The sequence below is a fragment of the Plectropomus leopardus genome, chromosome 11 (genome assembly GCF_026936395.1).
Source record: "Plectropomus leopardus strain MGB_pleo_1.0 chromosome 11, ASM2693639v1, whole genome shotgun sequence".
In the NCBI taxonomy this organism is placed as follows: domain Eukaryota; kingdom Metazoa; phylum Chordata; class Actinopteri; order Perciformes; family Serranidae; genus Plectropomus; species Plectropomus leopardus.
This window is the reverse complement of record NC_142186.1, coordinates 20,936,729-20,957,062: the sequence shown is the minus strand read 5'-3', so window position 1 is coordinate 20,957,062 and position 20,334 is coordinate 20,936,729. Positions and strand designations below refer to the sequence as shown.

General features: G+C 38.7%; 3 protein-coding genes across 3 annotated transcripts in view; all 3 read right to left on the bottom strand.

Annotated features, from left to right (window-relative positions):
• Positions 1–224: 224 nt before the first annotated feature.
• srsf10a (serine and arginine rich splicing factor 10a) lies at positions 225–5,919 on the bottom strand. Its single transcript, XM_042490302.2, has 6 exons — positions 5,447–5,919; positions 3,930–4,034; positions 2,976–3,079; positions 2,693–2,861; positions 1,235–1,285; positions 225–1,146 (listed from the first exon to the last, which is right to left on the bottom strand). The coding sequence occupies exons 1-6, from the start codon at positions 5,509–5,511 to the stop codon at positions 876–878; spliced, it is 765 nt and encodes a 254-aa protein (XP_042346236.1). The 5' UTR covers positions 5,512–5,919; the 3' UTR covers positions 225–875.
• A 418-nt stretch (positions 5,920–6,337) lies between these two features.
• Positions 6,338–7,347, bottom strand: fabp10a (fatty acid binding protein 10a, liver basic). The gene is made up of 4 exons (XM_042490304.2): positions 7,188–7,347; positions 6,863–7,035; positions 6,538–6,627; positions 6,338–6,444 (listed from the first exon to the last, which is right to left on the bottom strand). The coding sequence occupies exons 1-4, from the start codon at positions 7,252–7,254 to the stop codon at positions 6,394–6,396; spliced, it is 381 nt and encodes a 126-aa protein (XP_042346238.1). The 5' UTR covers positions 7,255–7,347; the 3' UTR covers positions 6,338–6,393.
• A 956-nt stretch (positions 7,348–8,303) lies between these two features.
• Positions 8,304–20,334, bottom strand: part of myom3 (myomesin 3) — a 79,356-nt gene continuing 67,325 nt past the window's right edge. Inside the window, exons 27-37 of the mRNA XM_042490301.2 lie at positions 18,050–18,109; positions 17,400–17,467; positions 16,385–16,495; positions 15,994–16,081; positions 15,695–15,733; positions 15,365–15,470; positions 10,483–10,646; positions 10,359–10,395; positions 10,155–10,177; positions 9,991–10,046; positions 8,304–9,858 (exon numbers count right to left, since the gene is read on the bottom strand). Of these exons, the coding sequence (XP_042346235.2) occupies positions 9,589–9,858; positions 9,991–10,046; positions 10,155–10,177; positions 10,359–10,395; positions 10,483–10,646; positions 15,365–15,470; positions 15,695–15,733; positions 15,994–16,081; positions 16,385–16,495; positions 17,400–17,467; positions 18,050–18,109 (1,022 nt within the window). The 3' untranslated portion in view covers positions 8,304–9,588. The remainder of the gene's footprint in view (positions 9,859–9,990; positions 10,047–10,154; positions 10,178–10,358; positions 10,396–10,482; positions 10,647–15,364; positions 15,471–15,694; positions 15,734–15,993; positions 16,082–16,384; positions 16,496–17,399; positions 17,468–18,049; positions 18,110–20,334) is intronic.

Sequence of the window (20,334 nt, the reverse complement as noted above, 5' to 3'; positions counted from 1 at the left end):
TTATGTATTAAAGTCAATCGATAGACGGTTAACAGGTATGTGCAAAAATGCAGTATTGGGTTTTAAGATTAGTGACAAAAAATAAATTGATCAAATTTAACAGCATTTCAAAGACGCAAAGACTTTAAAGACGCAATTACACTGATCTGACTTTTTATAGCCCCGCGGAGGTTCCTTGCAGTGCTTGTTATAGTTTGATTTAAAAAAAAAAAAAAAAGACCAAATAGAGATCCAATCTTTATTGACAAAGCATACCAAGTAAAGTAGGATAACAGTACTAAGGAACACATATTCAACTGACTGTTTCAGTCACTGTACAATGTACCAGAGAAATGAACGCAGTTGTCTTTAACACATAAAACATGTCACATACAATATTGGATTGCTTATAACTGTCATTCCATACACTGTCCATAACAACACTGATTACTTCTAGTGTTCAGCAGAATAATAGTGCCTCTAAAACCAGGCATCCAAGAACAGCATAGATAGTAAATACTGGTTTGTCAGGGCCTTATTTTTTTTTATTTATTCATGTTCTTATAATACACAAACCATAAAGCCAAACGGAGATAGGCATCATACTATATGATGTAAATATTGCTAACTCAAAGTACAAAAATATCATTGGCAATGCCAAACTTACATTTTTTTCCAGCTCTGACAACGCTCATTACAAAAAGAAAAGCCTCACCAGGGATGATCTGTGCTTTCAAAGATCACTTCAGAACAAAAACAAAATATCTGCTGCTCTCAACCCTTTGGCATCAGACACCATAATGTGATGAAAAACAAATTCAAACACTTTGTGGTTGTCAGAGCTTAGCAGAAACGTCCTCAGAGACGGATTAACTCGGCTATGGGTAAACAGGCAGTTAGTGGCCTCCAGACTTGCGTCCAGCCCAGGACCTGGAGCGGGAGCGGGAGCGTGACCGGGACATGGATCTAGAGTAGGAGCGGGATGGAGATCGTCCCACAGGCTGTTTCTGGGAGCTGGAGGTTGGGTGGAAGTCTTCAGCCGGGCTGTGGGACCTGGACTGACTCTTTTTACCTTTGACCATGGCTCTGGAGGGTGAAGGGGAGTGGGAGTGGCTACGTGATGGTTCATGATGAGTCCTGTGGTGGTCACGAGGAGGACCTCTGTACCTGGTGGGATGAACATTACTTATTACTTATAAAATCCTTCAGCAGCCCTTGCGTATGTCACATACTATGAGATGACAAATTAGCTTACTTGTCATTTTCACGGCTTTTGCTCCGTCTGTGTCGACTGTACGACCGAGATCTGTAGAGAACGAAAGCACAAACCAGTTTTTTAGGGTGCAATTTAGATACTACGAAAGACTTGTTGCACGACCTTATATCCAGGTTAAGAGAACAATTACTTATGTTAATTAACGCAATTGCTTTTTTAACGATCCAACTGGTTTATACCAGCTCCAGAGTGGCTAAAATAGAGTAAGTTGCTTAACAGGATAGTTCGGGTATTTTGAAGTGAGGTCGTATGAGGTATTTATCTTTAGCCAGTATATTACCTCCAGTAAATGTTTTTAGCATCAGACTACGATAAGAGCCATGTAAAAATATTTTTAGTTTGTTTACTTTTTTTGTAAAAATAAAATAAAAAACGTTAGGAACGGTTTGGATGAAGATATTTTTTTCTTGTATTCCCTTTAAGACCTGTTTAACTGACAAGCATATACACTGGATTGTTTTGAAAAACTTGAGTGTACATTGTACAGGTAAATACAAAGTAACGGATCGGGACTTGCTATTGGCAGATACTCAGTATCAAATTATTGATCAGGGGCAAAAAAAACATCCATCTATGCTCTCTTCAAAGCCACCAGACTCCATTGACAAAAAAAGCCATTTTAGTGTTACAGTTTCTGTTATTGTGAGACTTTGATGAATCTGAATCAGCTCTTTTAAACACAATAACACAAAGTAAAATGCAGCAGAAGACCAGCAGCTCCTGTGTTCAATGATGTCAAATCACTGTTTTTCTCAGTGGAGTCTGCTTTGATCATCAGAAATCACGCTCTGATGGTGAGGTAAAGCAGTGAAAAAGTGTCCTCAATATAGCGTACACTTAAACTGATACCGATCTTTTAACATGGCTAAAAATACATTTTGTTGCTGACCTCTCCACAGCAGTACATTGCTTGGCCTGTTTCTCCAAACTGGAAGCGTGCAGGCTGACACTGATGCGACTTATAAAATATGACATTATGATGTTTTAATCATACAGTGTTTGAAAACTAGATGTTTGTTTTAAATAAAATGTTAGATACCCATAATGTCGTTTCAGTACGGATACTGAAGTAATACTTTTCACACTGCTTTAATTTGGAGAATAAAGAAATGTACACTCGTGATTATGCATCAACATTAGAACATAGTATGAACTATAGTATGAAGTTTAAATAGTTTCCTGATTAAGCTCTAACTTGTAATTTTTTCTTTGTTTGACTTTCCTACATTTTGATGTCTACTTCTACCTGCTCCAGACACATTCACGTCTATATTTATGAAGTGTTTAGATTTGATCACCAGCTCTAATTATTACGGTCGCTCTGTAACTCAGTTATTGACTGAGTGTTGATTATCTACGTAATGAAACTCAGTTTTGCAACAACAGAAATCTCAGGCTCTATAACATAGTAAAAAAACAAAGTTGCCAACAACTCACTCTCTAGGGCTCTCAGACCTCCGAGGACGGCGCTCATAGGAGGGGCTCCGAGACCTGCGTCGATCATAGCTGCGGCTTCGGGACCGTCTTCGGCGGCTATCCCTATCATCGTCGTAGCGGGAGAAGCTGCGAGGGGAGTGGCGCTCTTTGGACTTCATCTGGTTCGGGGCTTGATGAAGATCAGAACATAAGACAGTTTTGGACTCAATATTTTCAGGACAATGTGGAAAGCTGATTTGCATAAATTAAATGTACATTGCTTAGGAATGCAAATTGTTCATACTCTTTCTGTCCCCCTGGGCGAATTGGATCTCGATTTGACGTCCACAAACCCATTTACGGTCCAGGTTATGAAGAGCGTCCTCGGCATCCCGGACATCTTCAAACGTGCTGGTTTGTTAAGGCCTTTTTATTTTTAATATTTGGGGAGTTGGGACAGAAAAGGCTACACACATGCACAAAATTTGCAAAAAAAAAAAGAAAAAGGCTGCAACACAGGTTGACAGCTCCAGTCTATGAAACACAGCTACTGGACTTAGATCAGTGCGGTGAAAAATCAGTTATTTCAGGTAACTTACACGTGTCATTAATGAAATTTTATTGTCTTCAGTCTGCAATTTAACAACATAAAACTGGCTCATTGGGCCCACTTGTGATTTCAAATTGTGAAGACAAGACAAATACTGATGATCAGATTCGGCAGGATACAAAATGTTTGACTTGTTACCTTTAACATGCTTGACCTTTGAACTTCAGCTTGATCTTTATTCGCTTGGCAGAAGAACTTGAGGTTTCCTGCTTGTCTTTGCCCAATAAACACTTTGCTTTTCCTCCCTTTGGTAGACAAATGGAAGCCTGGGTGCTCTCTTTCTCCTCTTTGTATCTTCATGCTTTTGCTCTCTCTTTATTTTCCCAATTCCACTACTGCTTGTCGCCTGGGTGTCTTTGGCTTGAATCTACTCTACAACCGCCTTTCAACTTTTCTTTGGTGTGGGGTCTCCAGAACTGTATCTTTATCACTCTAAGGCAACAACAACAGAAGAAATATTGGTTAGGAGTAAGTTTAAATCTGAATACAATATACCAGATAAAAATTAAAAAAAAAAAGAAACATACAAAAAACACATTGTCAGGTCAGGTGACATTAAACCAACTGCAACCAAAGATAGATTTAATGCCTTACAGTCCCTCTGTGTAAACACCATTTCCAAATTAAAATGAAAAGAATAAAGGATATTGAATGTAAGCAAATCCTCTTGCCCGCCGTGTATAGAAGTCAAGTGGAATGTAGACATCTACAATAGGCCCATAACGACCAAACTCACGTCGTAAATCCTCTGGCCTAAAGTGTCATGAAATAAAACATTTACTCCGCTGGCTGTCATATGAATTTAGCTGGACCCCAGTGTTCAAGGTATACACAAGAGCTGGTGCCAGCACAGCATATGACATAACTTATTTTCAGACATATCCAATTACTGTCCTGCTTCAAACAAGACTGCTCACTTATAAATAAAAACCGAGCCAGCCAACTTCACACATTCATAGCAGCCAGTACAGCTAGAAATGGCATGCATTTTATTGACAGAGGGGGCAAAGTCACGGGTGTTAGTTACGTACCTGAAAATAACCACTGTTTGGCTTAATTTATTACAGAGACATTTCAAACATTTGTTTCTGCAGTGTTCTTTGGTCTGCCAACTATACTTAATAATTAGCCATTCCAGTGGGAGCTATTTCTTCTCTGGAAAATATTTTTTTTTGCATCTCTTTTCTCTCTTGCAATTCATCTTTTTTTTTTTTTATTACATTTTAAGCTTTTAAAATCTACTATTTTATTAAAGTCATACATTTTCCGCCAGTCACCCAGGGAGCCTAACATATATATATATGTATATGTATATATGTATATATATATATATATATATATATATATATATATGTATATGTATATATGTATATATATGTACCTTCACTTAGAGTTATAAAACAAAAACAAAACAACACAGTCACATCCCAGCCCTCCCCTGCTTCTAACAAATAAAGAACAGTCCCTTAATGGACAAAATTATGTATTTCTTTTAATTTACATCTATGAACAGTGATGACAGCTCCAGTAAAATATGGAATAACAAAACTACAAATATGCCTGGTTTAATTAAGCATTTTGCCTTCCTTTTATCATGTTTCCCACATTTAAATGGACGATGACCTCAGCTTGAATGTTTCTCTGCAATAGTATCCGGCGCTTGTCTATTTTCTGCTACTGTTAGGTAACGTCCATAGGTGACTACACTGGGGGCGTGACGTTTGTAGAGTGTCTCAGGGTCTAAAATAAAAATAGACTGGCGAAAATGAGACTTGCTATTCAACATACACGTAACATACTTCACACAAAACATACTATTAGTGCAGCCACGCTGTTATCAATTTATGCCCATAAATGCGTCTTGTTTTTAGGGGGCGTGACGTGACGTCAGCAGCAACAACACCGTCTTTTAGCTTCTTGCTTGCTAACATAAGTGCTAGCTTGCAATGCTTTTGCAGGGAAATTTGTTGAATGAAACGATGTAAGCAGGTATCTGTAGCAGTAATCTAATCGATAATTTACCATACCATTTTTGTCCATCCCTGATTGCGATAACTCGTGCCGTTGACGTCAGTTAGCTATTTTGGTAATGACGAAGCTAACTAACTAGCATCACGTTAGCTTGACCATGCACGCCAGGCAACAGGGTTAAAATGACAACATACCTGGACTCGTCGGCGATGTTTCTAACGAAGAGAGATGTATTAGGCGGCCTCAAGTACCTCGCCATTTTTAAAAGTCCCGATGCTCTGATTTGACGGCCGTGAATGTGGCTACTATAGCTGTTTTTAAAGCCCTGATACTGAACTGCAACTGACTACTCAGCTAGGTGGTCAGTGCTTTATCCACACTGCGCACGCGCAGACATGCAAAGCCACGAAGGCACAGGCGTGCACACATATGACCTAACCCCTCATCTACTCTATTATTTAGTTTGACACGAATAAATTGTTTTCTTGTATATTGCTTAGTCATTGTCTGTCTATCGGGTATACTAAAGCAGCGGTTTCCATCTGGTCCAGCCATTGGGTCCAGATTTCTTCTTTGTCATTTGTTCAAGGTCCACATTTAAGATACATACATGTATTACATGTATTTAAGATACATACATGTATGTATCTTAAGATACATACATGTATCTTAAATGTACACACAAAATGTAAACAGCATACAGACTTGGAGCACATTGAAATAAAACATTCTGCAAGAATGAAGTGTAATTACTTAAAACTTAGTAAATAAATAAAACTGCAACAAAAAATGTACATGACTGCTTCAAAACTGGTGATGCTGCAAAGGCACAGCATGTAAAAAGGCCCAATAACACTAGAAACATGGCAATAAAATTGTTGCTCCACTGAAAAAATAGGAGTTATAATTAAGCCCCTTAACAAAAATCTGAAGGTCTGTTATTCATAATAAAGTTCTTAACAAATTTGACATGGTCAAAAGTTACTTGCGGTTCATTCAGAATTGACCTGCACACCACTTTTGGACCACGACTCACCAGTTAGGAACCACCGATCAACAGGATGAAAGGATGATGCAAACCAAACTTATGAAGCAATATTTTTGTTTATTTAAATAGACATTGGTTTCTTCACTCCCAAGTTTACATCTTCTTGCTCCTCCTGACAAGAGTTGTTGAGCCCATGGTCAAAGTCTGAAAAGGGATAAAGGGAAAAACATAAGTATATGGTCACATTAAATACTAAGGTGAACCAGAAAGAGTGAGCTCTGGTTAGATATACCACACCTCAACCATCTCTCCTCCCTTGAGCTCCTGGATGTGGCAGAACTTGCCAGTTTTGCAGACCAGTTTGCCACCCTCCAGATTGACGATGCACTGGGGATCAGAGGAGGAGACAATACATATCACAGATAGCTCTAAAACAAACATGAGAGACACCGTACACTTGCAGGCTTATTACTTAAAATATACTTCAACATTTCACTAAAAAATGACACAGACTTCTGCTCTACACATATTCATAATGTACTACATTAGATAAGAAATCATATAATAACACACAGATACATTTAATGAAAAAAAAGAAAGGTAGTAAATGACAATGACAAACCTTGAGCTTCTTGCCGTCCATGGTGGTGATATCAGCCTCCTTGCCGAGGGTAAAGGAGTTGGTCACAGATTTCCCAGGGGTCTTGGAGGTGACAACAAAGTCATTGCCTTTCTGCTTGATCTCAGTAATGGGCTTGATGTCCTTAGCCATCTTGATGACATCCTCAGGGAGTTCTGGTAAACAAAGCAGGTGTGTTTTTGTCAATTTCTACACAGTATAACCAAGTTAAGACTGATGATTCTTAACTACAAAGCTGAGTAGTTTATGTTCATATGTACATTCATATTTTTATATGTCAACCAGAGTCCCTGGTTTGTTTTCTCACCCATGGCCTTAAGGAACTCCTCGTAGTTCTCCTGAGAGTAGACCTGCCATGTTCCATTGAAGTCCATGTTTTCTAGAGGATCTGGGTTCTCCTTTACTGAGAGGGGCTGGAGGCTGTGACAGCTGTGTGAAGCTCAACACAATGTGGAGGATGTGACTGTGATGCTGCACCTTCTTATAGGGAAAGCACAAAGAGGTCCCAGTACTGTGTCTAATGAGTAACAAACCCCTCTGAGGAAATCACTGCTGTTTGAACAACCTGGAGTTCACTTACTCCTGGCCTAACCTCAGCTTCCCCCAAAGATGAATTTAGACTTTTTGTCGTGTGTTCATGAGCGTCACTGATGGAAAATATATGCTAATTTTAAATATGCACCATGCCATGCAGGTGCTTTGTCTGTCCAATGGCCCCTTCCCTACTTCAGGTGCTCTTGCTCTGGCTACACCTATTTTCAAACTCTGCCTTCGTTTTGATCTCATCTCCACGCCTGTGAAGTTGTGTGACTGCATCTTGCAGGGTTGTGACGCTAACATTCTGACAAAATCTGCACACAGACAGAAAGACAAATGCCAGGCCTAGTACTCAAAATCGCATCCAAGGTGGTTCACGCCACAATGTCGCAAGGACGAGTTTTACTTTGCCACACACGTGCACACACACTTGGTGAAAACAGTAGCCTCACAGACGCTCTCTGTAGTGACTGGTATTATACAGACTACATGATCTTTAAAGTTCCCAGAGCTTCGAGAGGAGTTTTAGGGTTGTAACCTGCAGATCACGATGAGAAAATAATTAATTTAATACATTACTAGGTATTTCTACATGCACTTTATTTCAGAACTCATTCATTGAACATTAATGAGCTTCATGCATGTCTGCAACCTCACTGTGTCGTTGAACTTGCCGATGTGACTGAGGCCCAGTAGTAGGGTTATTGACACTACGGACTGTTTGCTTAAAGTGTAAAATGTAATCTCTGCTTGCAAAGTCCTGCCAAAAAAAAGCCACAGACCATACTAACACTCAGTCATAAATTGAACAAAGTAAAAGTTTACTGGATAATGGTATGAATATAAAATGGAGTGTTTCTAAGTGCTCAAAGAAACAAAACACTAATGAAAGTCACCTGAATTTGCTTTATTCACAACACACAAACAACATCTCTGATTCACTAAAAGCTGTCCAGCCCAGTAACTAAAGGTTTTGCAGTTTTTGTTATTTTTATTTAACACTTTAAATGAGACAAATATCCAATAAGGATGATTAATAAAATGCAATGTGGCACAAACAGGGAAGAGTTCTAGTTGTAGTAAGCTGATGACACTGGGAACATAGGGATGACCCCAAGCTACTGGATTGTAGCCTTGTCCCAAAACACAACTGAGTTATCATTTCTGCACTTTTGGTTCCCTCATCTCAAAGTCAATGGGATGGTCAGTGGGTTTTTGGTTGGATGCCTGAAGCAAAGTCTGTAGTTAACACAAGCCTAAGACATTTTTACATTTGGCTCTACGACATAAAATATGTCAGTAAATACCCCACTCTTGAATTTTGAATCTTTTATGTGCCTTAAAAAAGGCAGTTGGTAACAAGTGGCTCAATGAAAACATCATCACAATGTACACAGCTTTGCACCTTCTGTGTGGTGGCGATGTTAAGGGAGAGTATTGGTTAATAGCCTTAAATAAGCCTTTTGCTTCCGGCAAGTGCACTGACGGCCAAAAATTATCTTGCTGAACAAAATACGTATGTTTGTTTGCAACTGAGCAAGTAGTCCAAAATTCAATGGAAAAATCCTAATGGCCTATTGTCACGGGAACCAGGGCAACATTAACTTCTCTTTGGCCCACAAAAAAAGTAATCCCTGCAGCACTACACACGTGTGTACTAAACCAAGTATGCTTACTCTGTAGCAACAAATCCACAGATTATATTAAGTTGATTAACTTAGCATTTTACTGCTTATGGAGTCAGCTTGTTATATGTCGGAGGGAAATGATGCAATTTCTTTTTCCAAAATCTCTCTTCAATAAAGAAACAACCTTTATATTGAATATCCATGAAGTCAGTTCAATCATTTTGACTAACAGGACTTTGCATCACAGGAGCAGCATGAATATGACATTTTTGTCACATACATTGTCTAGTAAATTAATATTAAATTTGAAGACTATAGGAGATTGCATTTTTGATTAAACTTCAGTGGATAGTCAAAAGCTCAATAATGTCTCCACACAATCAATAGAAGTCCCTAATGAACAATCCAGCATCACTCCATTCATCATTTAGCATCATCTATTCAGCATCATCTATTTATCACTTTCATTTTCCTTTTTCTCTCTTTGCAGAAAAATCTCAATCTGAAGCATAAAACACTCCATTTATGACTCATTTTGTAGCTTTAACCCATATGCACAGCATGTGCTGGGGGCTTCTCCCCGAGCTTATAAACGCTCACGGTCACATCAACCGTTTCAGATCCATACTGGTTGCGCACAACAATGCTGTATTTTCCAGAATCTTCCATGTGGACATTGTGGATGGTGATGGTGCTGCACGTGGGCTCCTTAGTGATGGTAAACTGGGTCTGGTCAACAATCTCCTTGTCGTTCCGAAGCCAGGTGATCTCTGGATGTGGTTGGCCCTCGATGAAACACGTCAGACACAAAGTCTGAAGACAAGATGAGGAGCAGCCAAATAAAATGAAACATTATAGGCCATAGGAAGGAGAAAATATCATAGTATGATTGTGCATGATCTCCTGAAGTGTAGTGTCTGTAATGTTTTCCTGACAGTGCTATACCTTGCCCTCCATGATGGCTACCACATCAGGAAGACCCTTTGTCACCTTGGCCCGATCTGAAACAAAACAAGCAACAAAAACTTGCTGCTGACATCCACTGTAGACAGTTTTCACCCAAGTTGTGGACAGAATATCTCAGGATTAACACATAACCTGTGACTCACTTTTGTCAGCAATAGCCGCTTGCCTGAGGGAAGAAAAAAAGGGTCACATCAATATGACACTGCAAAGTGTCAGACAGCAATAATCTGAGCTGTTTTCAGTGTGAAGTTCTCAACTCCGTTACCTTTGACTGCACAGTGTTTTCTGTTAGTGTCACGGCACGCCATGCTATACACATCATCTACTGCATGTAGGTCAGCACTTACTTCAACCTCTGGTACTCCAGCAAGGCATCAGCAAACACTGTTGAGAATAATGAAGGTGTCATCATATATGCTCTAAAATCTTCCCTTAATCTAAAATTGTGTTTAAAATCAAATATCCACCCACTTTGTCCAGATAGGTCAAGAGAACGCTTGTGTGTCTCTTTGCCATCGTACATCTCCAAAGTGTATTTGCCTTTATCATTCTCTGTAGGGTTACAGATTGTAATCCAGACTTCCTGCATACTGCTACCAGGCTTTGTCCTGGCGTCCTGGTCAATCCTCTTATCCCTATGCGGAGCGAAGCATATATTTATTTTTTGCTACTGCAACATATGCTTTGGATGGACTTTCAAAACCCAGACCTATACCAAAAACATACATGTTAAAGACACACCCCTGCTTTTCCCCTTGACCAAAGTACTGGTCTCAGATCTTGAGTTGGTCATTTGGTCATCATAATTAATTAAATGTAAAGATAAATACCAAGTAATGTGTAAAAAATGTAGTTGGCATTTAAAGCACACCTCTTTCTTCTTAATCATCAAAACCTCACCTTTTTTAGTCAGAGGATAGTAATCAAGGACAAGGACAGATTAATGAGTAAAATTCTAATGTGATGGCCAGGAAAAAAACCTAAATGAACACAAAAAATAACATAAAACAACTACAAAGACAAACAAAAAGAACATAAAGAGGCAAAACAACTTCAAAGAGATGCAAAAAAGTTGCAAAGAGACACAAAGACACTCAAAATATCTACAAAAATGGGCAAAACATCCACAAAGATATAATATTTAACCTTACTGTCTAATGATTGTCACAGTTTTCTAGTCTTTCCATACTTTATGTACAGTGCTGTTTATGTCATTCCTTAAATGGTGGCTGTGATAGTTCAGTTTTGCTATGTGAAGCCCTTTGTGCTGCATGTTTTTATGAAAGGTGCCAAACAAATAAAGTTGAGCTGACCTGAGATTCAAATGAATCCCAAATTCAACCAGACAAAAACAACTGACTGCAAAGAGACACAGAACCACTGAGAATTGTGTAATGACTACAAAGAGACAAAACAACAACAACAACCAAAGGAGACTAATGGCTATAAATTCTGTCCTATCCATCTCCTATGAAGGAGATGTGGCGGGGTCCTCTGCGTGTCTCTGTCCCATGGTCTCATGACCCACCCATGATCAAGGGCAAAGGTTTAAAATCTTGGAGAGAGTGGAAAAGAATATTAAAAATATTTATGAGTCTGCCATCATTCAGATTTTCTCCACTCTTTCATTAATGCAATCTTTGAAGCCCCCAGCAGGTGGTGGTAGTAGCCTTACTAAAGAAACCACTTCCACTCTAAAACATGTATTATGTTTTAGAAAATATACAGTAGCTCCTTTACATAATTGCATATTAATTAAATACAATATCAGGGAACTTCCAATGTGATGAAATGCATGTTTGCATGTTTGCTTTTCTGTCCAGTTTGTGTAGCTTTCTCTCTTGTTCTTTGTTATTTTATGTCTTGTTCACCATTTTATACGCATTCATCCATAATTCAAACCAATATATCTGGTTTCATTGAAAAACTGAAGCTTCCTCTAAAATGTTAAATAATGTTCTGTGGATTTCACCTATATTTGGCTGCATAGAGTTATAAGCAGTGTTTATCACAACAGATACGTAAATGAACCAGGTGGTTCAGTGTCCAGATGTGTCCCCAGCTGCCCTGTAACAAAATGTGCATACAGACATCAAGGTCCACTTGTACTTTCACAGTTAGATCGTGAACTTTTTAAACTGTCGGTAGCTGATCTCTAATAAGCTTTTTAGTAGCTGAACTTTAGCAAACAGCAAACAGACGTCACCACCATGAAAAGAAATGTCACAGTAAATTAATATACCACCTATCTCTGTTGGGTTTAGTGTGTGTCCACATGCAACAGCTGGTGTGTGTGGCTTCTTTTTATGGTCTATGGTCTATGATCTGTAGTTATGATTGTGTTATTTGCCTGCAGAAGGTGTTCGGCTGCAATCTACCGTCCCTCCAGACCCTGTACACCTCCAGAACCCTGAGGCATGCAGGAAAGATTGTGGCCGATTCTCCCAACCCGGACACAAAGTCTATGTTACACTCCCCTCTGGCAGGAGGCTGCGATCCATCAGAACCAGAACCTCACAGCACAAAAACAGTTTCTTCCTTACTGCATAGGGGAACATCTATCTTTGAACATTGCATATTCGCTCTGCTGTGAACACTGTACAGCGTATTTACAGTACTGTTTCAAGTATCTCTACCACATTTCTATTGTATTTTTTTCTGTTCTGTACTTAAGTTCTTCAGTGTTGCAGTACTTTGCCTTATTATTATTTTCATCATCATCATCATTGTCATTAGTGCCTGTAATATATATTTTGCATGTTTAATGTTTGCACCAAAAAATAAAGCAAAATTCCCTGTAAGAGAAAACCTACTTGGCAGCAAATCTTTTTCTGATTCTTATTTCTGATTCTGATGAAGTATGTAACCAGCCATAAAAGACAGCTGCTATGTGTATGTATAGTATTGTGTGCAGGAGCATCATTCAACATGAGCATAGGTAATGTGGCAACTTAATTTGTGAGTCACTAATTTGTTATTTATCATATTAACTGTGAGGACAGGTAGTGTAATTTGCATATGTCTGTATTTGTCTATGTTGTTTGTTAGCTTGTAGGCTAACTGGCACTAGCTACACAACAGGACTTTTGCATGTATCACTCCGCCTCACGACTTTTCCATACCTTTATTAAGGCCGGCCTCAACGGTCGGTCATTATCTAACATTACCGTAAATAGTGACAGACTGTTCAGTTGGAGTTGTCCCGTCCTGCTTATTGTTTTATTAGTTATCCGGTTAGGGGAGCCCAGGACGCTTGGTTACATCGGATGCAGTAATATTCTTCAAGGGGTCGCTGTGAGGGCTTTTTCTGTGATTGTGTAGCCGTTAGCCGTGCTGTTGTTTTTAGCTTAGCTGCCTCCGTTTAGCTAGCTAGCTAACCCCGCGGGGTGCTTCACGACTGTGCACAACTACGTTACGAAAATGTGGCGCGGAGGCGAGGAGCCTTTTCAACCCCGCACGGGATGTTTGACAGAAGCTCGCCCAGCAGGGACTCTAGGGTTGGCCTGTCCTTACCCTTCACTGGCGACAGGAGCCAGAGTTTCCCCAGCTGTAGCGAGCGCGGTAGGCGGCGGAGACCGCAGTCGTGAGCCGGTAAGGATTCTTCCTACTCGAGACATACAACTTTATAGAGCTGGAAACACACTGACAGTTGTACATGTACCAAGCAGCTGCCCTGCGCACAACAAGTAGACCTAACTAACACAGTGTAGCAAGCTAACTTGCAGGAAAAAGTTTTGTGTTGCTACGCAACAGCTGTCACTTCCACCGTTGCAGAACTATTTGTGTTGGCGCAGGAGACTCTCTAAAAAGTGGTGTGTCACCCGCATTTGCGTGGTTTCTGCAGGACGTAGCAGTGCACGCATCGGCGAGCTCCATGTATATAAAGATGCTCAGCCCTGCTCAACTAGTGCTTTGAGTGCACGGCATGCTCGTGAGGTTTCCATTATGGAGGGAAAGTTAAGTTACATTAGTACAAGTAATTTAGGTTACAACTTTTAATTTTCACTATCCAGTCGTGCTGACATTAGAATGTGCTAATAGGTGTTTCATATCCAGTGCCATGGAAATGTTGGATGAGAATGACTGTCGAGCTAACATTATCCAACTGTTAAGGAGCTAATTTTACACTGACAGGTTTCATTTGGAAACAAAGGCTTGGTAGCATTTACGTTAAATTGATTAACCATAATGTTAAATCATAAAACCCCAATGTGAGTTTGTCACCAACTTAAAGTAAATCTCACTTTATCAATCCATGTTCAATTTACAGTCGAGTGTATTAAAGTTGAGAGTGATTCTGGCCTGTTAACATGGTAAAAGTAGCTTATAGAGGACTCTCTACAGCAAAGGTACATTGGCAAACAATATGATAACAGTATTGAATAATAACCTTTTTGATTTTAAATACTTTTTTCCATATAATTTGTAGCCTACATTTGATCTCACTTGTATATATGGAAACTGACAGTCTGCTGTGTTTGGGCTGAGCATGATGCCAGACACTACACCAGTATCAGAATACACAGACCCCCCCATCATGCCAGCAGTCCAAGGAGCAAAAATCTAAGTGTATCTTTGTAAATACATGATCATAGAAATTACAAAATCAACTATGTTGGGTATGAGATCCCCTGTAAGTTTAATCATGGAGTTAAGACAAATATCAGTTTGTAGTATATCATCACGGCTCTGATTATCATCCGGCCTATGGTCTCGTGCCTAAGACCCAATCGCAGCAAATATACAGTGCCAAAAACAGTACTCCTCCTCCTGTGGTATTGCTTAAGTGGCTGACACAGCATTTGTGGTTGTAAATTATAACATAATATCTGCTACAATATTACAGTGTATTCACAATGGTCAGTTTACATCCAAAAACTGCACACCTTTCCAAGTTTCCTGTCAAAACTTTCACTGTGCTAATGCAAACTCAGGTTTCTTTGCCGGTATTTTGTCAAAGTCTGTTCCCCCGTTGATATGTTTCCTGTATCAGACAGCTATTGACTTTTATATTGGTGATGTACCTAAACTAGCTTGCCCTGTGCATGTTCAAATTCCAGATTTTAGGGAAATGCACAGACTTCCCCTCCTTTAGTAGAAAATGTGAAAACACCTCTTAAATTTTATATATTTTTTAAAGAGGATATTAAAAACACAGTTTTGAGTGAAGGGGGGTATTTAAGGTACCTTTCAGTTGCTTTCCTGTGCAGGTGTCATATTATTTAAATATATTTTTATTCAGGCCTTACTTAAAGTTAGTCAGAATTTGAGTTAAGTTTGGAATACTTGCTCCTCGGCAGCAGCTGTACACAGGGTGTTATAGGTCAGAGAGGTGCTCTGCATGTGGACTCACTTGAAGTGCCAGGTTGTCTTCAGGTGGCTTATATAGTATTTGAGTGAGCAGTAGAGCTTGAAACCCTCAGCAGTGCTCTGAATCTTCAGTGGGCTGGCTGACAATGCTGCAGAGGCAGAAAGAGAGAGAGAAGGCAGAGCCCTCGGTTAGTTTCTATACATTTCCTTGTTTTAAATTTTAACGCATTAATATTCTGAAACAAAACACAACACAATTAATTAACATGGCTTTCAGTTGTGTTATCCTCATCCCAATACAGCACACCTGCTGTAAAAAACAAGTCATTGGCACATTTCACAAAGATAGAGCCTCTAACTGTGAATAACTCACCGCACTGTTTACTCAGCTGCTGGAGAAGCTTGTCATACTCTGTAAATAAAAAATGACAATTAAGCATTCAGGCAGTGTTTTATATTGCTTTTGGAACTCAATAAATACTAAAGGCAAGATTAGAGGTAGGTAGCTGAATACTGAGGACACATAACAAGATAAGAAGGGGAAAAATAAAAGACATTAATCGCCTCACTTCCATTACATTGATGGAAATGTTCCAACTGAAATGCACACAGGAACAAATTGGGACTATTGTTCGTGGGGACTTGTTCGCTGGTGACAAGGTCGCGTCTCACCGTCATCCAGTAACTTTAAGGTGCTGACATCCTCTCCTCTCCCATCTGACACCACCGCTTTGTATAAACCTGCATCTTTCTTTGTAATCTGTGGGGGAAACCATCCACCGTATTAAAATTAAATATATTCATAGCTTCTCAAATGAAATATTGATAACTCTGGAGAACAACCAAATACTTTAATTTAACTTTTATTTAAACTTAAAATAGTCTCCAAGGTGAACCTGGGAGCGTTTCAGAATAACACAGAATAAGAAATCCTCAGACTCAGAAATCCTTTAAACATCAACTGTTAATCCTGTTTTCTCTCGTCATTTATAAACACTGATTCGGATAACTCCCCGTCCACCTCCAGTAGACTGAAAATAGAGCAGAAAATTTTTGGATATACCTGTGGGATGGTGAGCATGCTGACCCCTGATGACTGGTCATATACAACTTTGGTCACAGTTGCACCTTCTTTAAACCACTTGAGTGTCGTGTCCTTATTTGTATTTGTCACCTGTGGAAGGGGAAATATAACCAACCTGAAATGAAAGTGTAATAACTATCCTCTTAAACTGATTGATTTATAAACTAATTTATGTCACCAAAAACTCTGCTTACCTATTGAAAGAGCTGCTGTGATAACTGGTTTAGATAAGTTACAGAAATCATTAAAAGGAAAAGTTCTACATTTTGGAGAATGCACTTTCTTGCTTTTTTGGAAAAAAGTTAGATGGGAGGATTGATAACACTGTCAAGTTTGTCCACTTAATATGAAGCTGGAGCAAATAGCCAGTTAGCTTAGCTTTGCATAAAGACTAGAAACAGAGCCTGGCTCTGTCCAACAATAGTCTGACTCACTGGATAAAGACTGTGGCTTTAAACCTGCAATTTGCTGACTATTTAGGCAAGTATCCCCCCCCAACCCCTTCTGCAATATGAGTGATATTGATTTCAATATCCCCTTCGTTATGGGCAACAACAATGACAACCGCCAAGCTCACCATCTACACGCTGAAAAAGTTTATGTTTTATCAGTTAAAGTTAAATCACAATGACGACTTACACCTGTGGAAATGTTCCATCAAAACAAGTTCAGCGCTAACACAAGTTGCACCGAGGAGATAGGTCCACCTATGTGAAACTGAGAGGTTAACTTAAAAGGTAACAAAAGCCCCCTACCACCATCTCTAAAGCTCATAATCAACATGTTATTTCTTCTTTGTTTAACTTGTACAAAACCACAAAAGTGCAAAAACGACTCGCTCAAATGTCAAGTTATTCCCTTAATTAGTAATAATAAAAGCAAAACATTGTCTTAATAAATAATGAAACATGAAACACTTCTGGGCTCCTAATATGATGTTGGGTTAGTTCTCTTATTGTAATCTGCAAATTTATACTGGCAAATGTAAACTTACCTTGCACTTTATTATCACATCACAATCCTCATTCACACTCCACGACAGGTATTCCTCGAAATACGCTCCTTGGGAAAACAGAACAAATAATTATTCTTCTAGAAACAACAACCATCAGACAATAATTTATTCAGAGGAACCAGTGAAACACTAATACATCGTTATATGGCAAATTGTAGCAATTATGGAAAGTTATGTCTGTATACAAAACAGAGAACTGACAGTGACAGCTGCCTGAAAGAGTGGTGGGACCAAAAACATGCAAGTAGGAAACTGTTATTTTATTCTTTAGTAACTCTGCAGGAAAAAGGTAAAATGTGTTACGTGGATTTTGAGTCTGATGTTTGAATAGTGGACATGGATTGAGATGGTCTGTTTACAGAAGGGGACACTGGGACATTGGCCTCTACACACAAAAGAGTTGTATAGCTTATCATAAGAGCGTTCAGGTAATGAATACACTGAGTGCAGTAGCACAGGAAGCTTCTGTTCTTTCTTCATGTGACTATTTAGTTAGAGAGGTTTGGACGGGACAAAGCAGCATGTTACCACACATGAAAGTCAATAAATAGCTATTGCACTGATTAGATATAATTGGGTTTTTTTTTTTGCTAAGGAGTATATGTTTCTGATGTTTGGGGCCTTCTCACCAGACTTTCTTTGATGGTCACGCCTGTTTTTCTCAGCCAGGGCCAGCGTCTGACGAAACTCTGACAGAGACACAAACAGAGAGCAAAAACAGTAAAATCACACAGGTCATATGGGGAGAAGTGATGGCAACCTGCTGCTTTAAAATGCTCTTATTTCCAAAATAATCTTAATGTTTTTAACTTCAGGGTGGATCATAGGAGGGGTGCATGTATGGCAAGGAAAATGGACCTTTGAAAAACTACAAAAAAACCAAACTGAGATAAATTAAAAAAGATAGACTAATCCTCTAATGAACTGAGAAGAGGTTGTTGATGTGCCGCACAGCAACATTTACAGCAGGACAAGACAAGATAAATAGCAATAGGATAATTCATTGATCCAGGAGGAAAATCTTCTTCGCTAAAGTCACAAATCAAACAGTTCAGGTCCTCTAATTGTTAAAGAAGAAGGCAGTTAAGAAGATCTTATATAACTTACAAATAACTGCATCACGAATACAGACTTCCTGAAAACATTATCTTTAATCTGACCTCATGCAGCTCATCTAAGTGTAAGTGACAACTGAAATCAATCGCACATTTTTCTAACGCTTGTGAAACTACCTTCCTTATCAAAAGAACATAATTTTCCTCCCTAACTGATATTCATTTGATTTAAGATTAAGAATTATCTGTTCTTTGTGGGTCCTGGTGGTCAAATTATTAAGAAGCCTGACATGTAATTACAAAATTACTAGCCCTGAGTAAAGCTCATCATTTTCTTTTTCCTTTTTTTTTACTGAGTAAAGTGGATCATTATCTGTTTTTACTTATCTTCACTCAAAAAACACCCACACCAGGAGCAGATCAGCTTAAAAAGTGGCACGCACGAAAACTGCTGCATTTGTCCTCTGCAAAAAGACACCAACCAACAGCCACAGTTTAAAGTAATCAAGGTTTTCTTCTGACTAAAACAGCTCAGAAAATCCGTAGACAAAATGCAAATGAGCTGCTCCCTCTGGGATAGCTTAAAAAAAACAAACAAACATGGTTGTATGTCTGAGCATTTGCATTGCATATTTTTAAAAAAATAAATAAACATTTTCACCAAGATATTGGATTTTTTTTTTCAATCATTTAATTAATGTTTATAAAAAACACTGATAAAAACAAATTTTTCCCCGTCTTCCTAAAATAATGAACCCTTTTCATGTCTCTCCCAGGGTCGAAACTTGGATTTTAAAAATAGACACACAAAAAAGGACTCTATTATTGTCTTGTTTTTTTCATATTTTATTTAATTCTGGTTTTTGTTCATTTTATTTCCCAACACGAAGACCTAAACATTCAAAGGCTTCTCCACTCTGCTAGGAATAAATATGTGGTGGAGAAATTCTGAAATATTTATTTATTCAACTAAAGTAATCACATCTAAATAGATTGACTCTAAGTTGTAGAGTTTGTTAAGTATTTGCAGCATCATTGTTAAAGTTTCTACCCCTCCAGAAGACATGGACAGAGGACAGGACCTCACTGAAGCTACAGCCCAAATCTCAACTAAACACCTTGTTTCAAAGGAAAAGAGTGCCGCTCTCAGGAAGTTATGGTACCATTTCATCAGTGTGCCAGTGTAAATTAAGGCAGTGTGACGTCACATTCACACCGATTCCCATCTACATTTGTGCTGATCTTTCCAGTGCTCAGATATTTTACTTAAGTAAAAATAGTACACAGTGTAAAATGCTCTGTTACATGTAAAAGTACTACATTCAAAACAAAAGTAAAAAAGTATTCACATCAAACTATACTTTAAGCACCAAAAGTAAAAGCAATAATTAGGGCAGAATGGCCTGTTTAAAAAAATATATATATATCATCCCCAACTTGTCAAATACTGACTCTTGGTCAGTGGCTATACATGTCCAACTATAATGCTCCAAGTACCCTTCCAGCATCAGTTTTTGACACTCACTGCATGTCAAATAAACTGCAATTTTCTCTGGAAATGTACAGTATCCGCTTGTTAAATGCATACAGTCTGTTTACAAAATAAACGCTGGTAAAAAACTTTTAGGTGTACTTCCTAAGGTTTAGACGACAAAAGTACATTGTCAGGCTTAGAGAAAAACCTCAGTGGTCTAGCTTAAAATAAGGATGTCTATAATGAACATAATGTAATGTCACAACATGCGTCAGTAGCGTAGTATGCTACACATACTAGCACACTAAAATAACTTGATTGACTTTTGGTTTCACTTAGGACACAAACAGCTGTCTCTCAGGTGAAAGTCAGCAAATAGTTTGAC